At 45.8% G+C, this 24,932-nt stretch overlaps 1 protein-coding gene and 2 long non-coding RNA genes across 4 annotated transcripts; all 3 read right to left on the bottom strand.

Annotated features, from left to right (window-relative positions):
- Window positions 1–10,456: 10,456 nt before the first annotated feature.
- Window positions 10,457–13,509, bottom strand: LOC136464503 (uncharacterized). Its single transcript, XR_010761198.1, has 4 exons — window positions 13,221–13,509; window positions 13,044–13,095; window positions 12,417–12,465; window positions 10,457–11,036 (listed from the first exon to the last, which is right to left on the bottom strand). It is a non-coding gene; the product is annotated as an uncharacterized lncRNA (long non-coding RNA).
- Window positions 13,510–16,187: 2,678 nt separating this feature from the next.
- Window positions 16,188–16,867, bottom strand: LOC136464502 (uncharacterized). Of its 2 annotated transcripts, none has more exons than XR_010761197.1 (3): window positions 16,759–16,867; window positions 16,397–16,507; window positions 16,188–16,297 (listed from the first exon to the last, which is right to left on the bottom strand). It is a non-coding gene; the product is annotated as an uncharacterized lncRNA (long non-coding RNA). The 2 variants fall into 2 exon arrangements; XR_010761196.1 differs by having other exon boundaries at window positions 16,729–16,863.
- Window positions 16,868–24,149: 7,282 nt separating this feature from the next.
- LOC136466139 (uncharacterized) lies at window positions 24,150–24,665 on the bottom strand. Its single transcript, XM_066464596.1, has one exon. The coding sequence runs from the start codon at window positions 24,663–24,665 to the stop codon at window positions 24,150–24,152; it is 516 nt and encodes a 171-aa protein (XP_066320693.1).
- Between the last annotated feature and the right edge of the window lie 267 nt (window positions 24,666–24,932).

Raw genomic sequence — 24,932 nt, 5'->3', positions numbered from 1 at the left:
GTTTGGGCTATCATGATGGTCATGCCCCTACAATGGAAATCATTTCGGTTTTCAAAGGATAGACGACAAGGTTAAGGATGGACTAGTTCTAAGTGTCGATTGGAGTTGAAGTGACACTTAGAGTAGTTTAGGACTTTATTTTTCCTTTGGCCATACTATTAAGGGGGGTACGGAAGGGTAGCTTGACCTAGGTGAGTCTAGTGGGTTAGGTGTGGTGCACACTTGTTAAAACTAGCGCTAGGTAGCTCCAAAATAGTCCTTAGATCCAATGGAGCAAACTTCATTCACATATGATCGAGAGTTGGAAGTGAATGGAGGGTCAAATACTGACCGGATGCTGGCTTCGGTGTGACCAGATGCTGGCTCAGAGTCCGGTCAGTTCATTTGATCAAGGTGAAATCGTCTGGAAGTGATCGGGCGCTGAGAGGTCAAGTGATCGGATGCTGAGGGCCAGCATCCGGTCGACTCCAGTAAGGTCCCACAGAGGGAGAATCCTGATCGGACGCGTCCGGTCAGTGCTGATCGGACGCTGGTCAGATGCCGGCTACTAACCGAACGCTACTCAGCAAGTGGTCCAGCGTCCGGTCGATATCAACAAGGTTCCATTGAGGGTAAATTGCGACCGGACGCGTCCGGTCACACTGTAAACACTGGAGTTCGAGGTAAACTGACCGGCGCGTCCGATCAACATGACCGAAGCGTCCGGTGACCCCGCAGAGGCACATAACGGTTTGTTTTTTAGCCCATGTTATAAATACCACCTCCATTCGTGTGTGGGGGTACTTTTGCTCATTCCAACAGCTAAGAAACATGTTTAAGAGTGCCAAGAAGAGCAAGGTCCTAGTGAGGTGATTGAGATTTGAGAATCCCAAAGAGAGCCCTCATTAGTGAAGCAAGAGTAGCAAAGTGTGCATCCACCCTTCTTATTAGGCTTGTCGTGGTCAAGTGAGAGTTTGTGCTTGTTACTCTTGGTGATCGCCATCACCTAGACGGCTTGGTGGTGATTAGGAGCTTGGTGATCATCCGGAGAGCTTGTGGATGACCCAACTCAAGTTGTGAGTGGTTGTAGGTGATTCACTGCGACGGAGAGCACTTGATCCTTGCGTGGATCAAGGGGGAGCTACACCCTTGCGTGGGTGCTCCAACGAGGACTAGTGGGGAGTGGCGACTCTCCGATACCTCAGCAAAATATCACCGCGTTCCTTCTCCTCTCTTTACTTTAAGCATTTACTTTGAGCAATTCAATACTTGTCTTTTACATTCCTAGAATTGCCATGCTAGAGTAGGATTGGAACTTAGAGTGCTAAACTTTTGTGCGTTAGATCAATAGAAACACTTTCTAGGCACAAGGGGTTAATTGGGCTAACCATAGGATATGTTTATTGCAAAGAAATTTGTAATTAGCCTAATTCACCTCCCCTCTTAGGCATCTTGATCCTTTCAATAATATTGTCATCATCAACGTTGGTCAGAAAATGATAATACCATAATCTGACTTAAACAAAACGAACTACTGCTCTAATTTAAATTTTTTCGTTGGTTCCAATTTAATTAGAGGATAAACATAATCATAATTTACTAAATATAACTGCTCTTCAAATTAAATTCTCCCATTGATTCAAATTTTATTAGAAGATAATCAACATTAAATTTTGTAGCACAAATATGAAAAATAATTTATCTACTTTTCAGAAGTATTTTACTTTACTCATCTACTCTATGAAAAAATTATCCCGTTGGTTCAAATTTTGACAGAGATTTAAACTGACAAAAAATATCAAAAATTTGCTTCTGAAAATAATAAAACAAAACCTCAGTATTTACTGTTCATTTGGGTCAAAAACGTGAAAATCCGATACGCGGCCCAGCTCGCCAGCGCGCCCGCTCGCGTGGCCCAGCGGCCTACTTATCTCGTCCACTCACCAGCGCGCTCGGCCCAGCTTGCTCCCGCACACTGCTGTCGGCGGTGGCTTGCGCTACGCTCCCCGACGTCCTAGGCCGCAACCTGGGCCAAGGCTGGGATTTCCTCAACCCGCCTGGGGTGAAAGAAGCCCGAGTGCCCGAAGCCGTTGATCCTGATCCAATGGACGTTCGTCGTTCTCACGAGATCAAAACCACCCGTCGCGCACGTGTCACCGAAACCCTAATTTCGTTTCTTCCTTTCCTCTCCCGTTTGCTCTCCTCAGCCGCGGCACCCAGCTTTCTCTCCAGTTCTCCTCAAAACCACGACGGTCGAAGATGGTGGCGCCGCCGTCGGTCCCCTCGCCGGTGCGTGCACCCACCGTAGGGTGATCGTGCCACCATCGAGCGGTCTAGCGACGACACCCTGAGCGCGTGTGCGTTGCTGCCCAAAACCCTATAGCTCATTCTTTCCTCTGCTTCTCTCTTTTCGCCGCATTGCACACCACGGCCGCCGCAATAGACTCTCCGAGATAGGCGTGATGAAGGAGATGGCACTGCCATGGCACCCCTCACCGACGCATGCGTGTGGCCAGAGCCGCGCATGACACCATCGAGCGGCACCGTGGTGGTGCCCTTTGGGGCCCCTAAAAGGTCCTTGTTTGGTTTTGGTAATTGAGTGACAACCTAGGTGGATTAATTGTGTTTATGTGAGATACACAGGTGATTAGTCCACATGTACATGTGTGTGAGCAACATATGCCATGAAGGTGAAAATGGCTTGGAAATGTTGCAAAGCTCACACATGTGATGATGAAGGAGCTTAAATGCACATGAGACATGACATTGAGTCATGTGATCAAGGTGGAGAAGATCAAGACAATACTTGGCTTGATGGACCGGTTGCAAGCATGAAGGGCAAGTCAGAGGCTTTGGAGTGATGGACCACGTGGCGGTGAAGCTTGAGCAAGACTTGGCGCCGATGGACGAAGGCAACGGTGAAAAGCAAGTGATGTCAAGACCGATGAACCAATATGATCACGTGATGATATGAAGTGGATCATATCATTGTTGATCATGTTGGTGCATGTGTTGCATCGACATTGGAGGAGATGGAATGGAATGCACAAGGAAAAGGTATAACCTAGGGCATTTCATTTCACCGGTCATAGGTGTGTAGAGAAGTTTATGACCGGGTTTAGGATAGATGGCCGTACTATCAAGAGGGGCAAACTTGTTTGCATATCGGTCATCTAGTGCCACTCGAGTGATCTAACTTTGCATCGTCGCTAGGATCGAGTGGCGTGGTAAGTTGAGTGGCTAACATCCTTTGGGAAATGATTGTGAAAAGCTAACACACATACACATGGTGGTGTACACTTGGTAGTGTTGGCACATTTACAAAGAAGATGGAGTTAGAGTTGATATGGATCAACTTGGTAAAGAAACTCCACCGGCGCCCTACACAGAAAAGACAGAGTCTCACTGAGTGCATCGGACGCTGGCACTGGAAGTGACCGGACGCTGGCAGGGCACGTCCAGTCAGGCTGACGCATGGTGATGCAGGAGCTGGAGTATGACCGGACGCTGGGCTGTGTCCGATCTCGTGCGACCGGACACGTCCGGTCAAGGTCGGTACCTTACTGTAAACGACCAGACGCAGAGGGTCCAGCGTCCGGTCAGTTGAAGCTACTACGTCCGGTCAGAAGATGACCGTTGAGATTAGAAGAATGTTGTTGAACGCAGGTGACACGTGGCTATCATCGGGCGACCGGACGCTGAGGTCCAGCGTCCGGTCAGCACGACCGGAGCGTCTGGTCGACCCGATAGTTGGCCAGTGAAGGGGTAACGGCTAGTTTAGCCCAAGGGGCTATAAATAGAAGTGGTCTTTAGCCATGGCTGGAGTTGAGCACCTTGGGGGACTTTGTGTCCATGCTTGAGAGTGCTTAGGAGCCCTCCATCTCACACATACTTGATAGTGATCATTAGATTGTGTGAGTGAGCGATTCTAGTGCGATTGCATCATGAGGTTGCATCGAGTGGCACTAGGTGATCGAGTTGCAAGCCGATGGTGCTTGTTACTCTTGGAGGTTGCCATCTCCTAGACGGCTTGGTGGTGGTCTCTGTGGAAGCCCGCAAGAAGCTTATGCGGCACTCCAGAGAAGTGCTTGTGAGGGGCACTTGTGCTCGCCCCACAGGAGTCGCGAAGAGCAACTTTAGTAAAGCGTGTCATTGAGCTACCCTCACTCAAGGGGTAGGTTCTTGCGGTGCCCGACGTGCGGGCTTAGTGGGTGATGCTAATTAGCCGCCGAACCACCAAGTGAGCGGTCGACACAACGGGGACTAGCGTGTTGGCAAACACGTGCACCTCGGGAGAAAAATCATCGTGTCAACCTTGTTCTTCCCGTTGATTTGCATCCCCATTACACAAGCTTGCAATTACTTTTATACATATTAAGCTTGTGTAGTTGCTCTTGTAATTAGTTAGCTTGTGTAGCTTACTAGTTACCTTCTTGCTTGTGTAGCATAAAAGTAGCTCCCTTGCGTAACCTTGTTAGTCACATTGCTTAGTTTGTGTAGCTAAGTAATTGCGCTCTCTAATTTGGCATTGGTTGCCCTGATATTGAGCATTGCTAGTGAACTTAGTTGGCTTTGTGCTTTTGCTTACTAGCATGTGTAGGAGCTCCCTTGTTGCTTAAAGTACTAGTAGCATAGGTTTGTGTGACCTTGCTTCTAGAATTGGTTAGGAGAGCTCTAGCTAGCCCGGCACCTTTGTTGCTAATTAGTATCTTTGAAAGGTGCTAGTGAATATAGATAGAGGGGTGTAATCTTGGCTAGGCCAATAGTTATAATTCCGCACTTGTTTCGGTTAGCCGACGCTATTAAGTATTAGAAAAGACTATTCACCCTTTCAGCCCGCGCGACGGCGGTAAGGAGACTAGGTAGGTTCTTCCTCCCCTTCTCCGTCTGTTCCCCTGCTCTAGGGTTAGGGTTAGGTGGATTCTTCTTGTGCCTGCGGTGGCTCAGGGTGCGCTTCCCGCGTGACGTCGAGGCGACGGCCGGCGGTGGTGATCTAGGGTTAGGGTTTCTAATCCAATTTGGATTAGTTCTTTCTTGATTTCTTTTCTGTTTTTCTACCCTAAATTGGATCTACCCACTAGCAACCATGGATCTGATACCATTGATAGGTTTCTAGGACCATCTAGGCGTAGATCAGTGGGTAAAAATATAACTTAGATAAGAGGACTTGCTGATATACCTTACCAAAAGGCAGTCGTGGCGGTGGCGCCACCAACAAGATGGTCGTGACGTGTCGGTGATAAGGTCGGCGATGGGGTAGCGCTCCAGTGGCGTCCTGACGGTGGTGTGGACGTCCGGCGCTCACAGCGTGCCCTTCTAGATTGGATTAGGGCTAGGAACCTCGGTGGAGCGCTGGCGGCTACGGTGAACCTCGTACCTCATGCCCTAGCCCCACCTCCTATTTATTGCGCTGCGCGACGAGGGTTCATCAGCTAGAAAAATGGCTAGGCGCTCCCGATCAAGGCGAGGATAAGGGCCCAATTAACCGTTGGGTCAACTTGGTGAAGATTAACCTAACAGTACGAACTATGGACTGGCGAACTGCTATGGGATCACCCGCCCAGGAAGCCAAGAGTAGGCGGAGCAGTCGATCTCCGAACTTGTCGTCCGTGCTACCAGCACACGTCAATTGCCAATGGTTTGATTAGAACATAGGAGCGGTACTGTACACATCGTCAATGCTTTCAAGAGCTGATGCCAAATGCTCAAACGTACTTGGTGCTCCAAACGTTCTGTCCGGTACTCCCTTGGTAGCAAATTGTAAGAGGTTCTGTCTTTTCTATATATATTGTTTTTACTATGTATTTATATTACATATATTGGCCCCGTTCGCTGGTCTGAAACTTGGCTGAAAAACACTGTTCTGGCTGAATTGTTGTGAGAGAAAAACACTGTTCTGACTGAAAAAAGAAACCGAACAAGCCGAATATGGGGTAAGCCGAACATGGCCATTATGTCTAGATATATAGTAAAAAAAATATATGTAGAAATGTCAAACATCTTATGATTTAAAACGGAGGGAGTACTTCAGTGTGTCACAAAGTCACGTAGATGGGGCACTAGCGGCGTAGAAACTAGATTTTTTTATATTTGTTAATTATTAGTTTGTCAATTTAGCAAAGTGATAACGTGGCATTATAATTAAGAGAGGGAGGAGGATATGATTTTTCAGGAAAATCATGTCTATATGGAAACTAAGATATAAAAAAATGTGATAAGTAGATGATAGAAGACAGATACTAATTAGACAGAATTTATTTTGAAGAAATCATGCAATGAGAGTATGACTTATATGTGTAATATCTATGTGACTTAACATGTATGTCACGTCACAAGTTAGGCATAGCATAGTTTATTAGGCGTGTATTTGATTCATTGCCGCAACTATGACATGCCTTTTTTAGCACCTTTTTCCCACACGCCATGGACTGGTTTTCGGGTCTGTTTGATTTATGACCGCAGGTTGCCATAACTAAACTCTAGCCCCATGAAAAAAGTCTAGCGTCCATTTTGCTCGTCCAACAGGCGTCAAAAGTTGTCATTGAGCACAAGAAACGAGCATATAGAAGTGTGGCACGCTAGAAATGCATCAAGAAACAAACAGTCGCCGAAGTGAGTGAGGCACACAAGAGTTCTAGTTTTGAATGTTTGGGACATAAACCAGCAGGGCCTCCTTACCAAACTTTCCCACAAGTATGGTTGCCACATTTTATGTGGCATTTGTAGTTTGTCTAAAGTTTGGTGCGGTAAACTTCAGGACGAACCAAATGCCCAATATAGGTATTAGGAAAAAAAAGAAAATATATGAGATACAACATATGACCCATTCGAAACATAAGAACTTTATAGAAATCATTTTAATTTCATAGGAGAACATATAGGATTAAAAAAATCCGACATTTCAAACGGGACCTAAATCATCCATGAAGTAATGGTACGTCGGCCCATAAATCCCTAGAACGCTGCTACAGCGGTGCAGCCTTACGGCAGGACATGTTAGTCTGGGCCAGGATACCACAGCCAGGGTGAAAAATGAAATAGGGCCAGGTCCAGGGTGTAGCAGGCCTAAATCGGGTCGACATAGGCCGGTACAGAATACAGAAGACTCCTATACTCCTATTGGGAGGGCCGAGCTGGTCGCCGCTCGCCGGACCGAGCCTTTTGTCCCAGCCAACGGACAGCCACGTCTCAACTCTCAACAGCCTACTCCGTCCATTTCTAGGACAGCCTGTGATGAGTCGAGTTCATTGGAGACAGCCAGGCCTAAAGGGCTAAACCGCTAAAGCCTGAGGCTAATCAGGTCCAACATGCTAGACAGCCCATCAAGTTGGTTCTCCTCCACGCTGCTACGATTTTCCCCTCTGATCATTTCCCAAGCAAATCCATGCCTGCTAATGATCAAACCGAGAAAAGACCACAGTGTCTTCAGACACCTGACCATGAGATAATTTCAGACAAAACCTGCTGCAGTTCCTACCTGTAACCTGTCAAACTCGACCCAATCGGATTCCTTAACGTACACCATCTTTCTCCCGGGCCATCTGATTATTCTCTCTGCACACGTTACGGCTGTAGCCTGGAGTACCTTGCACCACGTAGCCATGAATGGGAAATATAGCTGCCTACGGTTACATGTCCTCCATCAGATTAGAAACTACTACTGCTATAGATCAGTGCAGCGGCGATACCGCAATTATTTGGGATTCAAACGAACAGGCCCTAAACCTCCGCGCGGGGCCCTCGTCACGGGGAAGCTACGCGTGTAAAGCACCAGGCTTGTCACCTCAGTGGCTCGGGGTTCGTGGAACGCTAACTGCCCCTGGTCCCTTTCTTATCCTTTTCCTTTCGAAGCAGGGCCTTGTTCTCTTTGCAAATTTTTGCAACCCGATGAATAGTACCACTTTTGTCTTATTTGGCAAATATTGTCTAATCGTAGACCAACTAGGCTCAAAAGATTCATCTCGTGATTTCCAACTAAACTGTGTAATTAGTTATTTTTTTTACCTACATTTAATACTCCATGCAAGCGGTTAAAAATTGATGTGATGGAGAGAGAGTGAAAAAACTTGGAATTTGGTGTGCATCTAAACAAGGCCCAGAGAGAGGGAGAGATCAGCTCGAGTGAGATGGGACGTTAACCTCCATCGATCATGGGCAACTGCGATAGTGGCGTGGCGGCCGTGCACTGGGCCGGGCTGCATGCATGGCCACGCGATCGATCTCTCGGTAATTACGCGAGAAAGTAAGCTAAACCTCCAGAGCAGACAAAGACAACCGAGAGAGTTAGAAAGAGCTTAGTCGGAGTCCATATCCAATCTCCGACGCGAGCGCAGTGATGAAAAGCAAAGGCGAGGCGGCCGGACGGTGTTGGAGCTGTGTGCTGTCAATAAAAGGATTTGGACGACTCCGCGCAACAACGCGAGTAGCGAAGAGACGTAGCCTTTCTTTTACTTGCTTTAAGAGCAAACCAACCGCAAGTGCTTGTTGTAGAGGAGGTAGCCCGCGGCGCCATGCTAAACGCAGCGCATGACAGCACGTCAGTTAATACTATAGAGGGAGTAAAGATTAGTCTATCAAGCTAACTGTACTATTTTACTGCTAGTGTACCAATGTGAAAGGTAAAAGAGTAGTAGTCAGGACAAATTAATGCGACCTGTATTTACATGATTGTGAAAGGTACTGTAGAGTAATCAGAATCTGGGACCAATGCAACGACTCGATGCGGCTACTACTTTAAAATCAGCCAACAGCAAGACTGCCGAGGCAGCAGCATCGATTGGCCCAGCTGCACCAACTACGGTACCTATCCTGCCGGCCACTACCATTCCTCCGCCCCAACGGGTCTACTCCCAAAAAACTGCAAATCAAATTTCAAGATCGACTAAACATTGTATAAACATTTCTATCTTAAAATAGTTTTGTTAAACGAAAATATATTACATAATCGATCTATTAATAATTATTTGGTACCATAAATGCCAGTGCCTTTTTTAGATATTTCTTAGTCAAACTAATCCATCAACCTATGCTCCCACACAGAATCTTAGAAGGTATTATCAGTACTTATTGTTTAGCACCTCTAACCAATGAAAACTACTTACATTAAATTCATATTTTCTCTACATTCATTTCTAACACAATAGTCATAGTAAATACTCTATGAAATTATGGTAAATTTATCAATTAGTGATCTATATGTTTTTCTCATCTATGTCTATAGTTTTTTTTTTCATTTGCACGGGGCCTGTAAGTATCTTTTATACGTATTTAGTTCAAAAATAGCTGCCTTAATCTATGGTGTCTCTTGTTGTAGTCCATATGTTATGACATAAAGAGTCTAAATCTCGATTTTGAAAAATTATTCTTACTGATTGCTACATTTTTTAATACCAAGTTAAGTTTAATCCATGCATATTTTAACTTTTATTAACACGCCTTTTGAACTTTTCAAAAACATCGACTTCAGGTCATAGGCATCACTCTCAAGTACTACAATGGTATAAATAGTCATTTCAATTGTGCACCATGTTGTTTAGGTGAAGTGGTAGAGCTTGAAGGGAGACCGAGGACAGGTACGAGGGCTAGCCTGAAGATATTTGGCCCCGGCTCCTGGTATCAAGAATCATTTACAATTCGCTAGTGGTCCTTGAACAAGTAAATTGGACGTTTGGCTCTCTCGGATTATCCCGAATTCTCATCGAGAACTTGATACTTTCGAATTGTACGGTTAACTCCCTAAACTTGTCCTAAGTTTTCACTCCGATCCCAGTACTTCCCAATTGCATGTTTTACTCCATAAAATTGCATATTTTTTCCATTGGTAGTTTCAGAGGGATAGAAAAGATATTATTTTTAAGGCGATTTGAATGGGCACAAAAAAACTGCAAATTTATCTTCGTTGGCAAACTTCTCATGTTGTTGCACGGAGCAAAATCTGCTACAGCTTCTTCTCTCAAGATATAGATACAAAATCTTTTGCAAATTTACTTTTTCTTTGTTTTTTTTTGTTTCTTTAACTATTTTTTAGAATGTTTCTCATAATTATTTATTTATTTTTTAATATATTTTAACCAGTAGGGGCTGCACGCCCCTTCTGATCTTTCAAAAAGAAAACGGCAAAGCTCATCAAATCCCTTCTCCCCATCTCACTGAGGCGGCACATGTGCCACCCCAGTGATTCCACATGTACCGTGTACTCTCTGCTCCTCCGGTGAGTGAGTGGGGGGCTGTGGCCGACGACGACTCAGCGTGTGTTCGACGACGACTCAGCGTGTGTTTGGTTGGGTTGTGGCTGTGGAAAAAAATTGCTATAGGCTGTGAACTGTGGGAAAGCTGATGTGGGCTGTGAGCTATAGAAAAGCTAAGGGGGTGTTTGGTTCCTACAGGAAAATTTTAGTCTCTGTCCTATCGAATGTTTGGACGCATACATAAAATATTAAATATAGACAAAAAAATAAATAATTACACAGATTATGGCTAATTTGCGAGACGAATTTTTTAAGCCTAATTAGTCCATGATTTGACAATGTTGTGCTACAGTAAATATATGCTAATGACAGATTAATTAGGCTTAATAAATTTATCTCGTAAATTAGTCTCCATCTGTGTAATTAGTTTTATAATTAACTCATATTTAGTTCTCCTAAATAGCATCCGAACGTTCGATGTGACATGGACTAAAATTTAGTCCAGAAAACCAAACACCCCCTAAAAGCTATTTGGTTAAACAAGTATAAAATATACCTTCTATCCTTATCTCTCTTGAAATAACTATGGAAGAGCTTTTTATTCCACCAATTTCAAAAACCAGAAAGCCAAAAGCAGGATCAAACCAGCTTTCAAAACTGTACTACGAAAAAGCAGCTGCTTCTGAAAAAACCGCCTGAAAAAGCAGCCCCTTTGGTTGGGCTTCCAAAAGCCCAACCAAAAGGTCTCCAGCTCGGACACCATTGCTGGCAGCGGGCCTTCTTGGTTGGCTCGGGCCTTCTTGGTTGGCTCCGACCTCCGAGCGTGCCTGCATTATTGCCCCCTGCTGCAGGCACTATGACGCCCGTGAACTGCAGTGAAGATGGGGCAGTTTTGGTGGATTAGTCCATGGTTACGTTGGTGGGGACTGGGTATAAATAATGACTATGAATCTACAAGTTATTACTACACTTGACGACGATATGAACAACATGCTCAAAACAGTAAAATTCACAGAAGGTCTTTCGACATGGCAAGAGGTAAAATACATTTTCCCCCTCCATAAATTGGTTTCTAGTCTCATCTAGATCATAACAGGGTTAACTCACCATCAAGAGGCAGCTTATACGCATAGCACGACCATCACTGTTATGACAGACGATTCTTTTTTTTTAAGTTTGACTAAACATATACAAAATAATAGTTGCATCTGTATCTATAAATAATTTTGTTGTAGAAGTAAATTCTATGCTGAATCTAATAACACTTATTATTCATCATGGTCACTAATATATTTTTATATATATTTGGCCAGACTTTAAAAGATTTCGCTTCTTATAAAATGAGATGTGTGTTTACTATGAGGCGAAGTGAGTATGTAATACCCAACAGGTCCATGGTGGTTAATCTATTAATTGAAAATATGATGGAAGGTTAATATGTTAATAAAATATGAGAGACAAACAATCAAGATTTTAATCTATTAATTGAAAATCAGATGGAAGGTTATGAAACTTTGTAGTTGATAACTTTTTTATTTGAAATCATCTTGTAAACAAAAACTACGTTTGAATTTCTAAAATTTAAAATTCAAATTTTGTAAATGATATCAGATGGAGAAACTACCAAAATAAAAGTTGTAGATCCCAAAAAGTTACGAAACATTGTAGTTAACAACTTTTTAATTTGAAATCATCTTGTCAAAGAAAAACTATGTTTGAATTTCCAAAAATTTGAAATTTAAACTTTTTAAAGGACCTCAGGTGGACACACAGAAAAAACAAAAGTTGTAGATCTCGAAAATTTATGAAACTTTATAGTTGACAACTTTTTCATTTCAAATCATCTTATCATGGAAAACTACGATTGAATTTCTCAGATTTGAAATTCAAATTTTGTAAAACGACCTCGGATGGAGAAACTACCAAAATGAAAGTTGTAGATCTCAAAAAGCTACAAAACTTTGTAGTTGACAACCTTTTCATTTGAATTCGTTTATAGTCCCAAATACTAACTTCAAATTTCTCTTAGTGGTTCCTTTTTTTCTGCAGTATAGAATAAGAAGTAAGATATTCTTGCATACTCTAGATGGCTCATATACATTTTACTGTCGCCAATGCTGCAGCACATTGTTACAACTGAACTAAAAAAGAAAAGAAGTGCTGCTACACCATGGTGCCTAAATTCAGCATAAAGAAGGCATAATAGTGCTAAATTTCACATCACAGTATAGAGCATCATGACTGAGATACCTGCAACTCGAAACTGCCAGTTCTCCCGCTCATGTTTATCAGGACATTCCTGTGTGAATTACAAGCAAAGCAACAATGTATTAGAAACAAGAAAACCGTGACATGATAAGAATATTAGTTCCCTGCATAGCATTATTGTGCATAAATATTTGCTTCTTTCAGAATGGCTACTTGTACAATTTATCTTGCGCACAACTATATGATTAGCTTGTTCTCAGGACTGGCAAAGGCACATGCTGTGATTGAAATGAAACGACAAAATGGGTTTGAATGTTTGATGCACCACGTAATCAACAAGTCCCAATAACTTTGCTGTTGTCACTTACTAACTGAAATGCAGTGAATTTAAGGACCAGAGAGCAGCACCATTTATAATTTATAATTGTCTGAAATGAAGTGAATTTAAGGACCACCAATTCCTATGTTTATTTTCCTGTGTTTGTTAATCCTATAGGATTGGAGAAACATGGCACATTAATTCCTATGTTTTTCCTATCCCTACATTTTTCATATCCTTCAGTCCAAATCCAAAGGGGGCCTAAATTTGTAATAGCCTTTGAAGCCTGCTGCTAAAGACAACCAATGAAATTTCATACACAGCCAAAATTGGGGGGCAAACAAACTGACCTATTAGTTCTAGCATCTCATCAGTTTTCTGCAGTTGTAAACATCGACACTCCTGCAGAGCAACGAGAGAACAGATCTGAGAGGGAGGTTGGGAGAGATATTTTATGAAACTGTGAACATAGATCTGCCGGCAACGAAAGAGACAGAGATCTGAAGGGGGAAGAGAGAGAGGGGCACCTCATGCGGGTTGGGACTTGGGAGCGAACCAAAGGTGCGCCGGCGATGCAGATGCCGTAGAGGCCCCTGGCGGTGGTGGCTGCGCGGGTGCCAGAGTGGCCCCTAGTGGCACGACCGTCGGGAGGCCCGTGGGGGCGACAGCGGCTTCGGGAAGACCCCTAGGGCCGGCGGCGCGGCGTGGGAAAGGCCTCGGCTTCAGCACGGCGTGGGGAGGCCTCTGCGGGCGCGGCCTGGGGAGGTCGCTGCAGGCGGCGGCGCAGATGTGGGCAGCGGCGCAGACGAAATCTGAATGGGGGGGGGGGGGGCGGGGGGCGGGTGTGGGTAGGGTTTCGGGAGTTTTATTTCCTGCACAGTGGGACCCATGTTAATGTAGTGCGGGATATAAGTCGCGCTGCTAATTTTTTTCGGTGGGAAGGCGCGCGCGGGGCGAAAACCCATCGGTTGGGCTGGACCGTCAGGAGTCATTGGGGGCACTCCTGACGGCTCTGTGGATTTCCTGTGGGTACCGGAGAACCGACAGGAATGTTCTAACCCACTTCTGACGTTTTTTTTTTTGTTACCGACAGGAATTTTTTGTGATCCCTGAGGGTTCGGAGGAAACCGGCAGGAAAAGTTTCTGATCTGTGGTAGTGTGTTCTTGTCTCATGAATAATCTCTTCTTTATTAGATGGAGTCATGCAGATCGACGACTCTGGCGTGATGCATGCATCGTAGGTCGTACGACTTTTCCTTTATATATATCTAAAACAATGTCTCAAGAACAAGATATGCACTCGTTTTGAAAAAGGAGAACAAGATATGTAACAAAGACATGCATGCACGTTTATATATATTATATCATTGGATGGATTAATGGATAGGCATATGTAGGCTGATCCAATACACACATGCATGCTACTACTTGTTACATATATTTGTTTGCCCATCACGTTTATATCTTCATGTAGCAGCAGCACTCGTGCGGCTTGTCTTGATCACCGCATGTTGATTTAAAGTTGTTACAGCCCTCGGAGCGGGCCTTGGCACGGCATGAATCATGGCACAAATGTGATTTTCTTTGGTCGCGGCAGTCATATTCTACGTTGTTGCACTCCTTCTTGTAGTCTGCACACAGATGCAATGCAATCAGTCATCACACGTACGTCTGAGTTTGTTAGTACTACGAACACAAACGTACGCACAAATCAGGTTCAACACGCCTCAGTGATCGGAAGTGTTATATACATACATATAGCCTCTGTTGCTAATAATTCATCATTAATTATAAATCTGAAGATGCATGGTTGCAGCGCAGCAGTAGATCGCTATCTAGAGGCATTCTGATTGTTCGTATATATGTACCTGGAAACCAGGCGGCGGACGCGAAAAGAGACGACGACACGACCAACAGACCAACAACGAACACAGCAGCAGCCATGGAGTGCAGGCTGCTGCTGCTTGTGTTGATGATGAGGGCCATTGCTAGTACGACTCGATCTGAGAGTGCTGCCCGATGCAAAAGCTTTTTTTAGAAAAGAGGAGCCGCCGGTGGTGCTTATATAGAAGCAGAGCAGTTCATGTATTACTGTGTATCTATCTATCTGTCTGTCTATCTGTCTATCTGTCTGTCTGTCTGTCTGTCTATCTATCTATCTATCTATCTATCTATCTATCTATCTATCTATCTATCGCTGTTTCTCTGTCCATCCATCCATCCATCCATCTATCTATCTATCTATCCACATTATGAATCTTTAAGTTTTCATCTGTACGGTGGATTGCAAAGTCCTGAAGCTGTCATATGCTAGCCAGCGCGCGTGCATGTTATGGGTTGTCTTCTTCGATTATTGCCTATTCACCAGATCTTGAAGGTTGCACACTCGTGAACGAAATTTATTTATTAGCCATCATATTATTGATATGTCGAAACAACTGCCATAAGTCATTGAAACTATTTCATTGGTCGCTTGAGGGTTTGTGGACCCTGCAGCAGCACTTGTGCCTAAGAATGTTTCTTACTGTGCATCGTGCTTTGTATTTCCTGCTTTTTAAGGTGGCGGCCGTGTCTTTACATTTGTAGCTGCACACGGTTGTGTTGCAGCGGTGGAAGTCGACCAACAACCACTGCTAAAAAAGAATTTGGAGCAACATCTTATTTTTTTAGGGACCACTCTATATTGTGCTGTCCGGCCCCCCTACAAATCCATTTGTAGGGACGAACTGAGCCTAACTCAGTTAGTTAGTTTTCTTGTGATAGAACCTGTACATCCACTCAGGTTCAAGTCCTCGACTTCGCATGGGTGCTTGCATTTTCCTGGATTTATTCTAAAATTTAACGGCATTGTTCTTTTAGTAGTAGGCGACGTTCCCGTCGAGATCAAGATGCCTATGGTGACTATGTCAATCCCGATATGTGCCGGCACAGTCTTTCATAGGTGCTCATAGGTATAGGATTTACGTACGTGCGTTCATAGAGGTGAGTGTGCGTGCATCTAGAGTGTCTGTGTCTATACTTGTGTAATTCGCAAAAAAATCTATTTATAGGGGGCTACTAGTGTTATCAGTTATCCCTACAAATGGCCGTAATTGTAGGGGCAGCTCTATATCCAGCCGCCCCTACAAATCTAATTTGTAGAGGGGGCAAAATATAGAGCCGCCGCACGAATAGACGCAAAATAGTAAAAATTGAGTACTAAAATTTAAATTTTGCAAATGACCTCTGACAGATCAAAACTTTTTCGAATTCGTTTAGGATCACAAATATGATTTATAAATCGGATGAAGATGACATGACAGGAATAAATAACAATTTATAGAATCGTCCAGGAATAGAGCCGCTTGAAGGTTGCACGCGCGTACTCATGCACCGAATTTATTGAACCATCGGCCAAATGGGTCGAAACATACACATCAGTCAACGATCCAAAGTCCAAACTATTTTGTCGGTCTGTGGATGACGCAGCAGCATTTGTTGTTTCGCCCTTCGCATTTTGTTGAGTATTTCCCACTATGCAGGATGTTGCCCTTGTCTCTGCATTTGTAGCTACAGACGATGATGTTGCAGGGAAACATGTCGTCGCATGTCTTCTCTTCGAACGCTGCACGTGCAATTAATGACAGCTCAGTTCGACAGTACACACGCACAAATAGTAAAACCCTTATTGAGAGTAATGTGAAGATTATGCATATTCTCTTACCCAGTGCATATGTGGACGAGATAACAGAGGACACGGTCACAAGAGCAATGAAAACAGCAGCAGCCATCCTGCATACGGTGCTTCTTGAATTCCCTGCCATTGCAAGCTAGACTGCTAGAGAGATGGTGGTTGTTAGTAGTACTCCTGAGTTCTCCTTTGCTAGATATGTGGCTGGTGATTATTATACATAGAAGGTACACCCCTTACTTACAATATCTCAAATAAATCTTAGCTATTAATTTTTTTAGATTTTCAAATTAATTTTAAAGATGTATCCAAATATTTTTATATGAAAAAATAGTGCAATTAAAATTTTAAAAAAAATATCTTACACAAACAATGCTGAGATTGGATTCGCTGGCCTGCTTCAAATGGAGACAGTTTCGTGGGTTGAAACTAGGACGATGCAATTGGGCTTTCAATCGAAGCCTTCCACACATATTGGGCCGGATGTACGTTATACAAACAAATCGTAGGTGACTCTACAGGAGGAAGGGCTCTCCATCTTCGAGAACACCCAGCTCGGTACATACCTTTTCTGCTTTTGGTTGATGTCTTGGCTTTTCCTTTAACTTGCTTCTGAGCTCGTCATCCTTCTTCCAAAACTGGGCGGAAAGGTTGGGTTGCTGGAGCAGGACCTGGAGACGGCCAAGGCGATGGTCGGTCGGAATGCAGAGGCGCTGGCCAAGTCCCTTGAAGAGCGACATGCTCTCGAGGGGGAGCTTGACTAGATCCGCAACTTCGCCCAGGTCATCGTCACGGAGGTGTTCGGGTCGGTGTCGAGCACCAGTACTCCCGCCATTCGACTGGCGGAGGTCCCGGATGAGGTTCGGGCCCTTATCACCGACAGGATGTTCTATGGGACGTTGGGGCGCTGACTTCGATGGCGACGCACCACCCGGATCTGGACTTCACCGCCATCTGTAGCGAGTATGCCGACGGCTGGAGCCCGGAGGCCATCCATGCGCTCGAGGAAAGCTTACTGCCACACGCACAGTTGGTGGCCGAGCAAGTCTCCGCGCAGTGGGTGATGGATGCCCGCCGTGCGAACGCGGCCGAAGGCGTGCACCAGGAGGACGTCGCCCAGCCTACGGATGAGTGGAGCCTAGGTCGGAAGCGAACGTCGCCCTGCCTCCGACCAACCCAAGTGTCGTCCAGCCGGAGAGCGACTAGCCCCTACCTTCGCCGATCGCGCTGTCAGCCGATGCCGCCGAGCAGCCACAGTAGGAATTAGAGTAAAAGTACTTTAGCAGATGTAAAAGTTAAGTTCGTGGGGGAGCCCTCGTGTGAACAGTTCGTATTCATGAATACATCCATTTCGTTTTGTGATGAATCACTTTGTTCGGGGAAGCTTGTCCCCTCCGTTCTTTAGTTTTACCCTAGCATAACTTTGTTTTTTATTCTTTTTTTTTGCACCTGCTCGTTTGAACAGTAGGCTGCAACCTTAAGAACCCAGGTGTGGCCCGTGAGGCTCAGCTGCTCGTAACCGTAGGTCATGGCGGGGTGTGATCGGTCGGAATGTTTAAAGCAAAGTTACGTAAGGCAATTAAAGGAACGGACTACCCTTTCGTTCGGGTGGAAAAGTATTTACCATAAGATAGTAAAAAGATAGGTGGTATCGCACCCCCATAGAGCCCCCGAGCGACCCGGGCCGAAAGTGTCCGGGCCGGGTGCTTTGTAGGAGCAAACGTTGAATGAAAGAAAATGGTAAGATCAAATTTTTAAGGAAAGAAACGACGTAACTGTTCAATGTTCCAAGTGTTGGTGAGAACATCGTCGTTGTCGTCCTTTAGTCGGTAGGCGCCTGGTAAGATCACTTCGGTCACCGTATAGTGTCCTTCCCAAGGCGGAGAGAGTTTGTGTTTTTCCTTGGTTGATTGAGTCTTTCGAAGCACTAGGTCTCCGACCTCGAGGATCCTTCGTCTGATTTTCCTCTCATGGTACCTACAGACAGTCTACTGGTACCTGGTATCGAGCAAAGCAGATGACGGTCATCTCACGGGCCTCCTCGAGCAGGTCGACTGCGTCTTGCTGAGCCTTCGCGGCTCGATCACGGTCGAAGGCCTTCACTCTTGGGGCACCGTGGTCGAGGTCGGAGGGCAGTACTACTTTAGCTCCGTAGGCCAGGAAGAAGGGTGTGAACCCTATGGATCGGTTTGGGGTCGCTCTCAGGCTCCAGAGGATCGCTGGGACCTCTGCAACCCATTGCCCGACATACTTGTTGAGTCGGTTGAAGATTCGTGGCTTGAGCCCTTGGAGGACCATGCCATTGGCTCGTTTGACCTGACCATTAGTACGCAGATGTCCGACCGAGACCCAGTCGATCCTGATGCCATATCCATCACTGAAGTCTAGGAATTTCTTCCCAGTGAAGTTAGTTCCATGGTCAATGATGATACAGTTAGGAACACCAAACCGATAGATGATGTCACGGAAGAACTTAACTGCCTCTTCCGAGCAGATGTTGGTGATGGGCTTTGCCTCTATCCACTTGGTGAATTTGACATCTATGAGTAGGTGAGTGAAGCCGGCTGGACCCTTTTTGAGGGGTGCTACCATGTCGAGGCCCTAGACCACGAATGGCCAGGTGATGGGGATGGTTTGGAGCTCCTGTGTTGGCAAATGTGTTTGCTGAGCGTAGAACTAGCATCCTTCACACCTGTGGACGACCTCCTCTGTATCTCATAGCACGGTGGGTCAGTAAAAACCTTGGCAAAAGGCTTTTCCGACCAGCGACCTCAGGGCCGCGTGATGTCCGTAGATTCTGGCATGGACCTCGAGGAGGAGCTGCTTGCCTTAGTCAGAAGGGACGCACCTCATGAGTACCCCCGATGGACTCTGTTTGTAGAGTTCGTTTCCAATCACGATGAATGTCTTGGCGCGTCGAGCGATCCATCGCGCTTTAGTCTTTTTGGGTGGGAGAACCTTCTTGAGGAGGTAGGCGAGTAGCGACGCTCGCCAGTCGGCTTGATCGAGTGTCAGCACGACGACGTCGGTGGGCGACGTCATCACAGAGGCATTGGGGTCGGAGCCATCGAGCGAGGGGTCGACATTGGGTGTGCCTAGATTGAACCTTCCAAGATATGGGTAGATGGCTCATGAAGGTCATTGATGAAGACCCCATCCAGAGACGAAACCCGCCTGGCAGCCAATTTTGTAAGAAAATCGGCGGCATCGTTGTCCTTTCGGGGGACATGGTGTAGCTCGATCCCCTAAAATTTGTCCTCAAGCTTGCATACCTCTTGATAGTATATTGTCATGAGTGGGCTTTTGCAAGAGGACTCCTTCATGACCTGGTCGACGACCAGCTCCGAGTCACCACGGACGTAGAGTCACGTAACGTCGAGCTCGATGGCGATGCGTAGTCCATTGATGAGGGCCTCGTATTCCACGGCATTGTTTGAGGCCAAAAAGTGGAGGTGGATTACGTAGCGAAGCCTACTCCTGTCTGAGGAGAATAGAACCACTCCAGCCCCTGAGTCGGGCCCCATTACGGACCCATCAAAGTACATCGTCTAGTATTTGTGGGTGATATCTAGAGTCAGGAGCTGGACCTCTATCCATTCGGCGACAAAATCTACGAGAGCCTAAGATTTAATAGCGGTATGGGGAATGTACCTGATGTCGTGGCCCATTAGTTCGAGTGCCCACTTGGAGATTCACCCCGTGGTGTCGCGGTTGCAGATGATGTCTCCGAGTGGGTATGAAGTGACGATCGAGACTTCATGGTCGGTGAAATAGTGCAGGAGCTTCCGGGTCACCATCAGTAAGGCGTATAGGAGTTTTTGCACCTAGGGATACCAGACCTTGGGGTCGGTGAGTACCTCCCCAATGAAGTATATGGGTCGTTGGACCTTAGGGTGGTGTCCCAACTCCTCCCTTTCGATGACTAGGGCGACGCTTACCGCATGGTTACTTGCCATGACGTAGAGGAGGAGGGGTTCTCCCCGTTCAGGAGCAACGAGGATTGGGGCTAACATTAGAGATGCTTTGAGGCTCTCCAAAGCCTGTTGTGCTTCCTCCGTCCAGACAAAGGTGTCCGTCTTTTTGAGAAGCTTATAGAGAGGCATCCCCTGTTCGCCGAGCCAGGAGATGAATATGCCCAGGGCGGCCAAATAGCTGGTGGGCCTCTGTATGCCCTTAACGTTGCATATAGGGCACATATTGGAGATGGCCGTGATTTTTTCAGGGTTGGCCTCGATGCCGCGTTCGGACATGATGTATCCAAGCAGCTTCCCCTTCGGAACCCCAAATACACATTTTTCGGGATTCAACTTGATGTTGAACCTTCGAAGGTTCGTGAATGTTGCGGCCAAGTTTGCGATCAGGTCACAAGCTTGAGCTGTTTTGACCACTATGTCATCAACATAGACGGCGATGGTTGGTTTCGGCCGCTCGACTTGGTCAGGCTGATCGAGCGGGTCGATTTGAGCGGCGAAACATTGCTGCATGCACCTTTGGTAGGTGGCGCCAATGTTCTTCAAACCAAAAGGCATGGTTACATAACAGTACGTGTAACACCCTCGGTGTTACATTGTACAGCTTTTTGCTAATAAAATTTCATGAGCATCATACTTGTTTGTACATGTGTGTAATTTGGAGTATAAATCAATATACGACATTTGAAACGTTTATCCGAAACAAGAAATAAATATTAAGTTTCATGTCGCTTTATATTATTTAGTATTCTAAACGAATTTTTATTAAATGAAAAGGCTAATGAACGCATGCATGTGGATTTGCTCTCGTTTTCATGTTGCACGCAAAACCACGCAAAGTTGTCGTCACTTTATTTGGACGGTGGCCGGCCAACCTTTGAGCTGGCCCATCTTTATTTTCATGCATGTGTAAAGGACGAATGAGAGTACAGGTCGGTGCCTAACTTGTCACTATGCAGTAGTACGATGTCGGAGCGTCCATTCAAATTTCACCATCGCCGGCCGCTTTAAGTTCCGAACGCGGTCGCCTCTACAAAGTAGCCTAGCAGCACTCCACCATTTTTCCAGTTAGCCATACTCCCATCGCGCTATTCGACATCGAGCTAGTAGCAGCATCGACGAACTCCACCGCACCGCGTCCGAGCAAGAAAGCAGAGCAGCTAGAGGTGCGTACTGTTGTTGTTAGCTTGTTGACGTCACCCCTACGTCACACATGTTTTGTGGCCGCTTTCATATAGGAAAATAAAGCCGTAATATGTTGAAATACGCCACACTGGGCCGCACTGTGATTGCATTCTTCAATGTCCAGTAAAATAGAAATGCTTAATTATTTTAGTTATGAGTTGAACTTCGATAAATCGTAGTAAATTGTGTAGATGTCCTAAAATAGTGAAACTAAGTTTGTTAGGTTCACAAAAATACCATCTACTTATTAGTACAGTTAGATTGCAGTTAGCTGTTATGATGATAGGTTCATAAATTGTAATTAGGAAGCTTAGCATTATATAGATTAATAATTGTAGGAATTATTGTGGCAAATCGGTAATAGTTTTAGCTTTAAAAATTTTACAGTAGGTTCACTAGGATATCATGTACTTGATGTAAATTTTGTAGCCTTAGAATGAGTTGCTAGATAGAGTAGCTATTACCTTTGCTTTATCGTATATAGCGTAAATCAGTATTTGGAGTAAAAATACCGGTAGTTGTTATAATAATGATGAATGCCATACTTCATACTTGTTGATGATAGCAATAGATAACTTAGCACCGTGGTCGATAGCCATAGCTTAGTAGCTAAATCAATGTACTTTTATTTTAAGAGCTGCTGTTGTTATATTCCTAAGCATTGCATCATCATTTCATGCATGTAGATCACGAGCTGGTAGACTTCGTGCCCATCGGCAAGCCAGAGTACGATGAGGTGATCGAGGAGTACGAGGAGGAGATCTTCGCACAAGAGGAAGCCTAGGAGCCGGTTGGTGCTGACCCTGCTGACCCCGTGCCTACCCAAGGCAAGCCCCGGTGCATAACCCCTATTTTAAATGATCACTGAATATATATCTATAATGTGCATTTATGTTATATGCATTTTATGGATACTACATGCATAAATATATCTACCTATGAGTCCTACTAGTACAGGTCGAGTAGCTGCTATGCTCAGGATATCGGTAGCGTGAGTAACCTGCTGTTACTCGCAAATAGGTGATAAAATAATCACTCATGATTAAATGGTGGAAAGGAAAATGGTGACCGGGCAGGGATATGGTTTGGGTATTGGTGGGTGTAAGGGGCTGTGTCCTGCGGCCAACAGGGCATGACGTGGTTACACTTTTTCCCTGTCTGTGTCGATTAAGGACCGGTCGTTGCAATGGACGCTAGGCAAGTCACAGATCTATTGTCCCGAGCGCATACTTGGGTATGGGCGTAGGGAAGGCTTGTTGCTCTCTTGTCGCGGATCCGGCTCTTTCTGGACCGACTAATGGGAGGCGGGGTGGTGGAGGTCCTTGCACCGCACTGAGTTCGGGACTCAGGAGTGGAGGCTTGGAGTCCAAGTTTGGACGGGGACCTAGACACCCGGGACAGGAGAGTGATGGGTTGGTCCTGCTTGTGCCTGGGGTACAAGCGGGGCATGTGTTTCGGGGTACCCAGCTGGGCACATTGGTTCACGAATCGCCGCCGAGTCGGTACGGCTTGTCTTAACTCTAGCATCGTAGTAAGAACTGAAAGAGGAAAAATGAGAAGAATGGAACTGATTGCTCAACTCTTGCTTGAAAGTAGAACAGGTGCTTATATAGACTGGCTAGATGATAACTTAATACGGCTTATAATAAGACATGAGTAAGGACTCACTGTTAGTGCTATTTTGCTAAAGAAAACCAGCAAACCATAAAGCCTATCATATTCCTTGGAGTCGGGAAATTATCCCCACTAGTCGGATAAGTCTTGCAAGTACATTGTGTACTCAGGGTTTATTTACCCCTATTGCAGGTGATGCTTGAAGTACCTTGTTTGGAGGATTCTTCTGGTGGGCTCAGACGGAATCCTCGCCCCTTATCGCTAGATGTTATTTTAAATTCCGCTATTTATTATTCCGCACTTTGGTATTTGGTATTGTAATAATGTACATTTTTAAGAAACTCTGATGTATGAAATGGACTTGTATTGTAACTCGTTTTCATTATTGGATCCTTGGGAAAAATGTGGATCTTTCGGGTTCTCTCTTGGGGTGTGCCCGACGGACACCGCTCGTCATAGCTCGCTTTCGGGGTGCTTAGTGTCTGGTGGAAGACGAGCGCCTCCGTAAGTATGCTATTTCGGACGGTTCTGCCACAGTACGAACCATACAAGGTGATGAATGAAGTCATGAGCTGGTCAGACTCTTTCACCGTGATCTTATGATAGCCTGAGTAGGCATCCAGAAAGGAGAGGATTTCGCATCCTAAGGTGGAGTCGACTATCTGGTCTATGCGTGGTAAAGGAAAATGGTCCTTCAGACACGCCTTGTTGAGGCTAGTATAATGAACACACATTCTCCATTTCTCGGTCTTCTTTTTAACAAGAATAGGATTGGCGAGCCAGTCAGAGTGGTATACCTCTTTGATGAAGCCGGCTGCCAGGACTTTGGCGATCTCCTCGCCTATGGCCCTGTGCCTCTCATCATCAAAGCGATGCAGGCGTTGCTTGGTGGGCTTCGAGCCTGGGATGAGGCATAGTGCGTGCTCGACGATCTCCCGTGGTATGCCTAGCATGTTAGAAGGCTTCCATGCGAAGATGTCGCAGTTGACGCATAGAAAGTCGATGAGCTCACATTCCTATTTGGCCAGGAGCTGGGTCCTGATCTGCACCATCTTGGTTGGGTCGGTGGTGTCAATCCCCACCGCTTTGGTCTCCTCGAATGGGCGGAAGGCAGTCGAGGAGGTTGGCTTGTTGCAGTTCGGGACTGCTGGGGTCGATAACTCCTTGAGCCGCGGGAGCTCGGAAGAGTTGATGATGGCAGTGGTGAGCTCGAAATACTCGCGGTCGCATGTGTAGGCGGGCGAAAAGGTGCTACCCACAGTGATGATGCCATTCAGTCCCAACATCTTTAGCTTTAGGTAGGTGTAGTTGGGGATCGCCATAAATTTGGCGTAGCATGGCCGCCCCAAGATGGCGTGGTAAGACCCTAGGAAGTCCACCATCTTGAAGGTGAGTACCTCCGAGCGGAAGTTAGCTCGATCACCAAACATGATGGGCAGGTCGATCTGCCCGAGCGGGTACGCCTGCATCTCTGGGATCATGCCGTGGAAGGGAGAGCTCACTTGGCAGAGCTCCGACCAGGGGATGTGCATGGCATCGAGGGTGTCGATGTAGAGGATGTTAAGGCCACTACCTTCATCCATCTGCACCTTGGTGAGGCACTTCTTGTGGACGATGGGGTCGACGATGAGCGGGTAGCGACCCGGTCTAGCGATGTGGGAAGGATGGTCCCTCTGATCAAAGGTGATCGGAGATTCTGACCAGCGAAGGAAGGTGGGGACGGCCATCTCGGTGACGCATGCCTCTCTGTAATGCACTTTGTGCTAGCGCTTGGAGTAGATGGTGTCGGATCCCCCGAA

The sequence above is a fragment of the Miscanthus floridulus genome, chromosome 7 (assembly GCF_019320115.1).
Source record: "Miscanthus floridulus cultivar M001 chromosome 7, ASM1932011v1, whole genome shotgun sequence".
Taxonomy (NCBI): Eukaryota; Viridiplantae; Streptophyta; class Magnoliopsida; order Poales; family Poaceae; genus Miscanthus; species Miscanthus floridulus.
This window is presented reverse-complemented; position numbering and strand designations above follow the sequence as displayed.

Bases quoted from the DNA above. Each gene is read 5' to 3' on its own strand.
- LOC136466139 (XM_066464596.1), bottom strand. From the start codon at position 24,665: ATGCACATCCCCTGGTCGGAGCTCTGCCAAGTGAGCTCTCCCTTCCAC.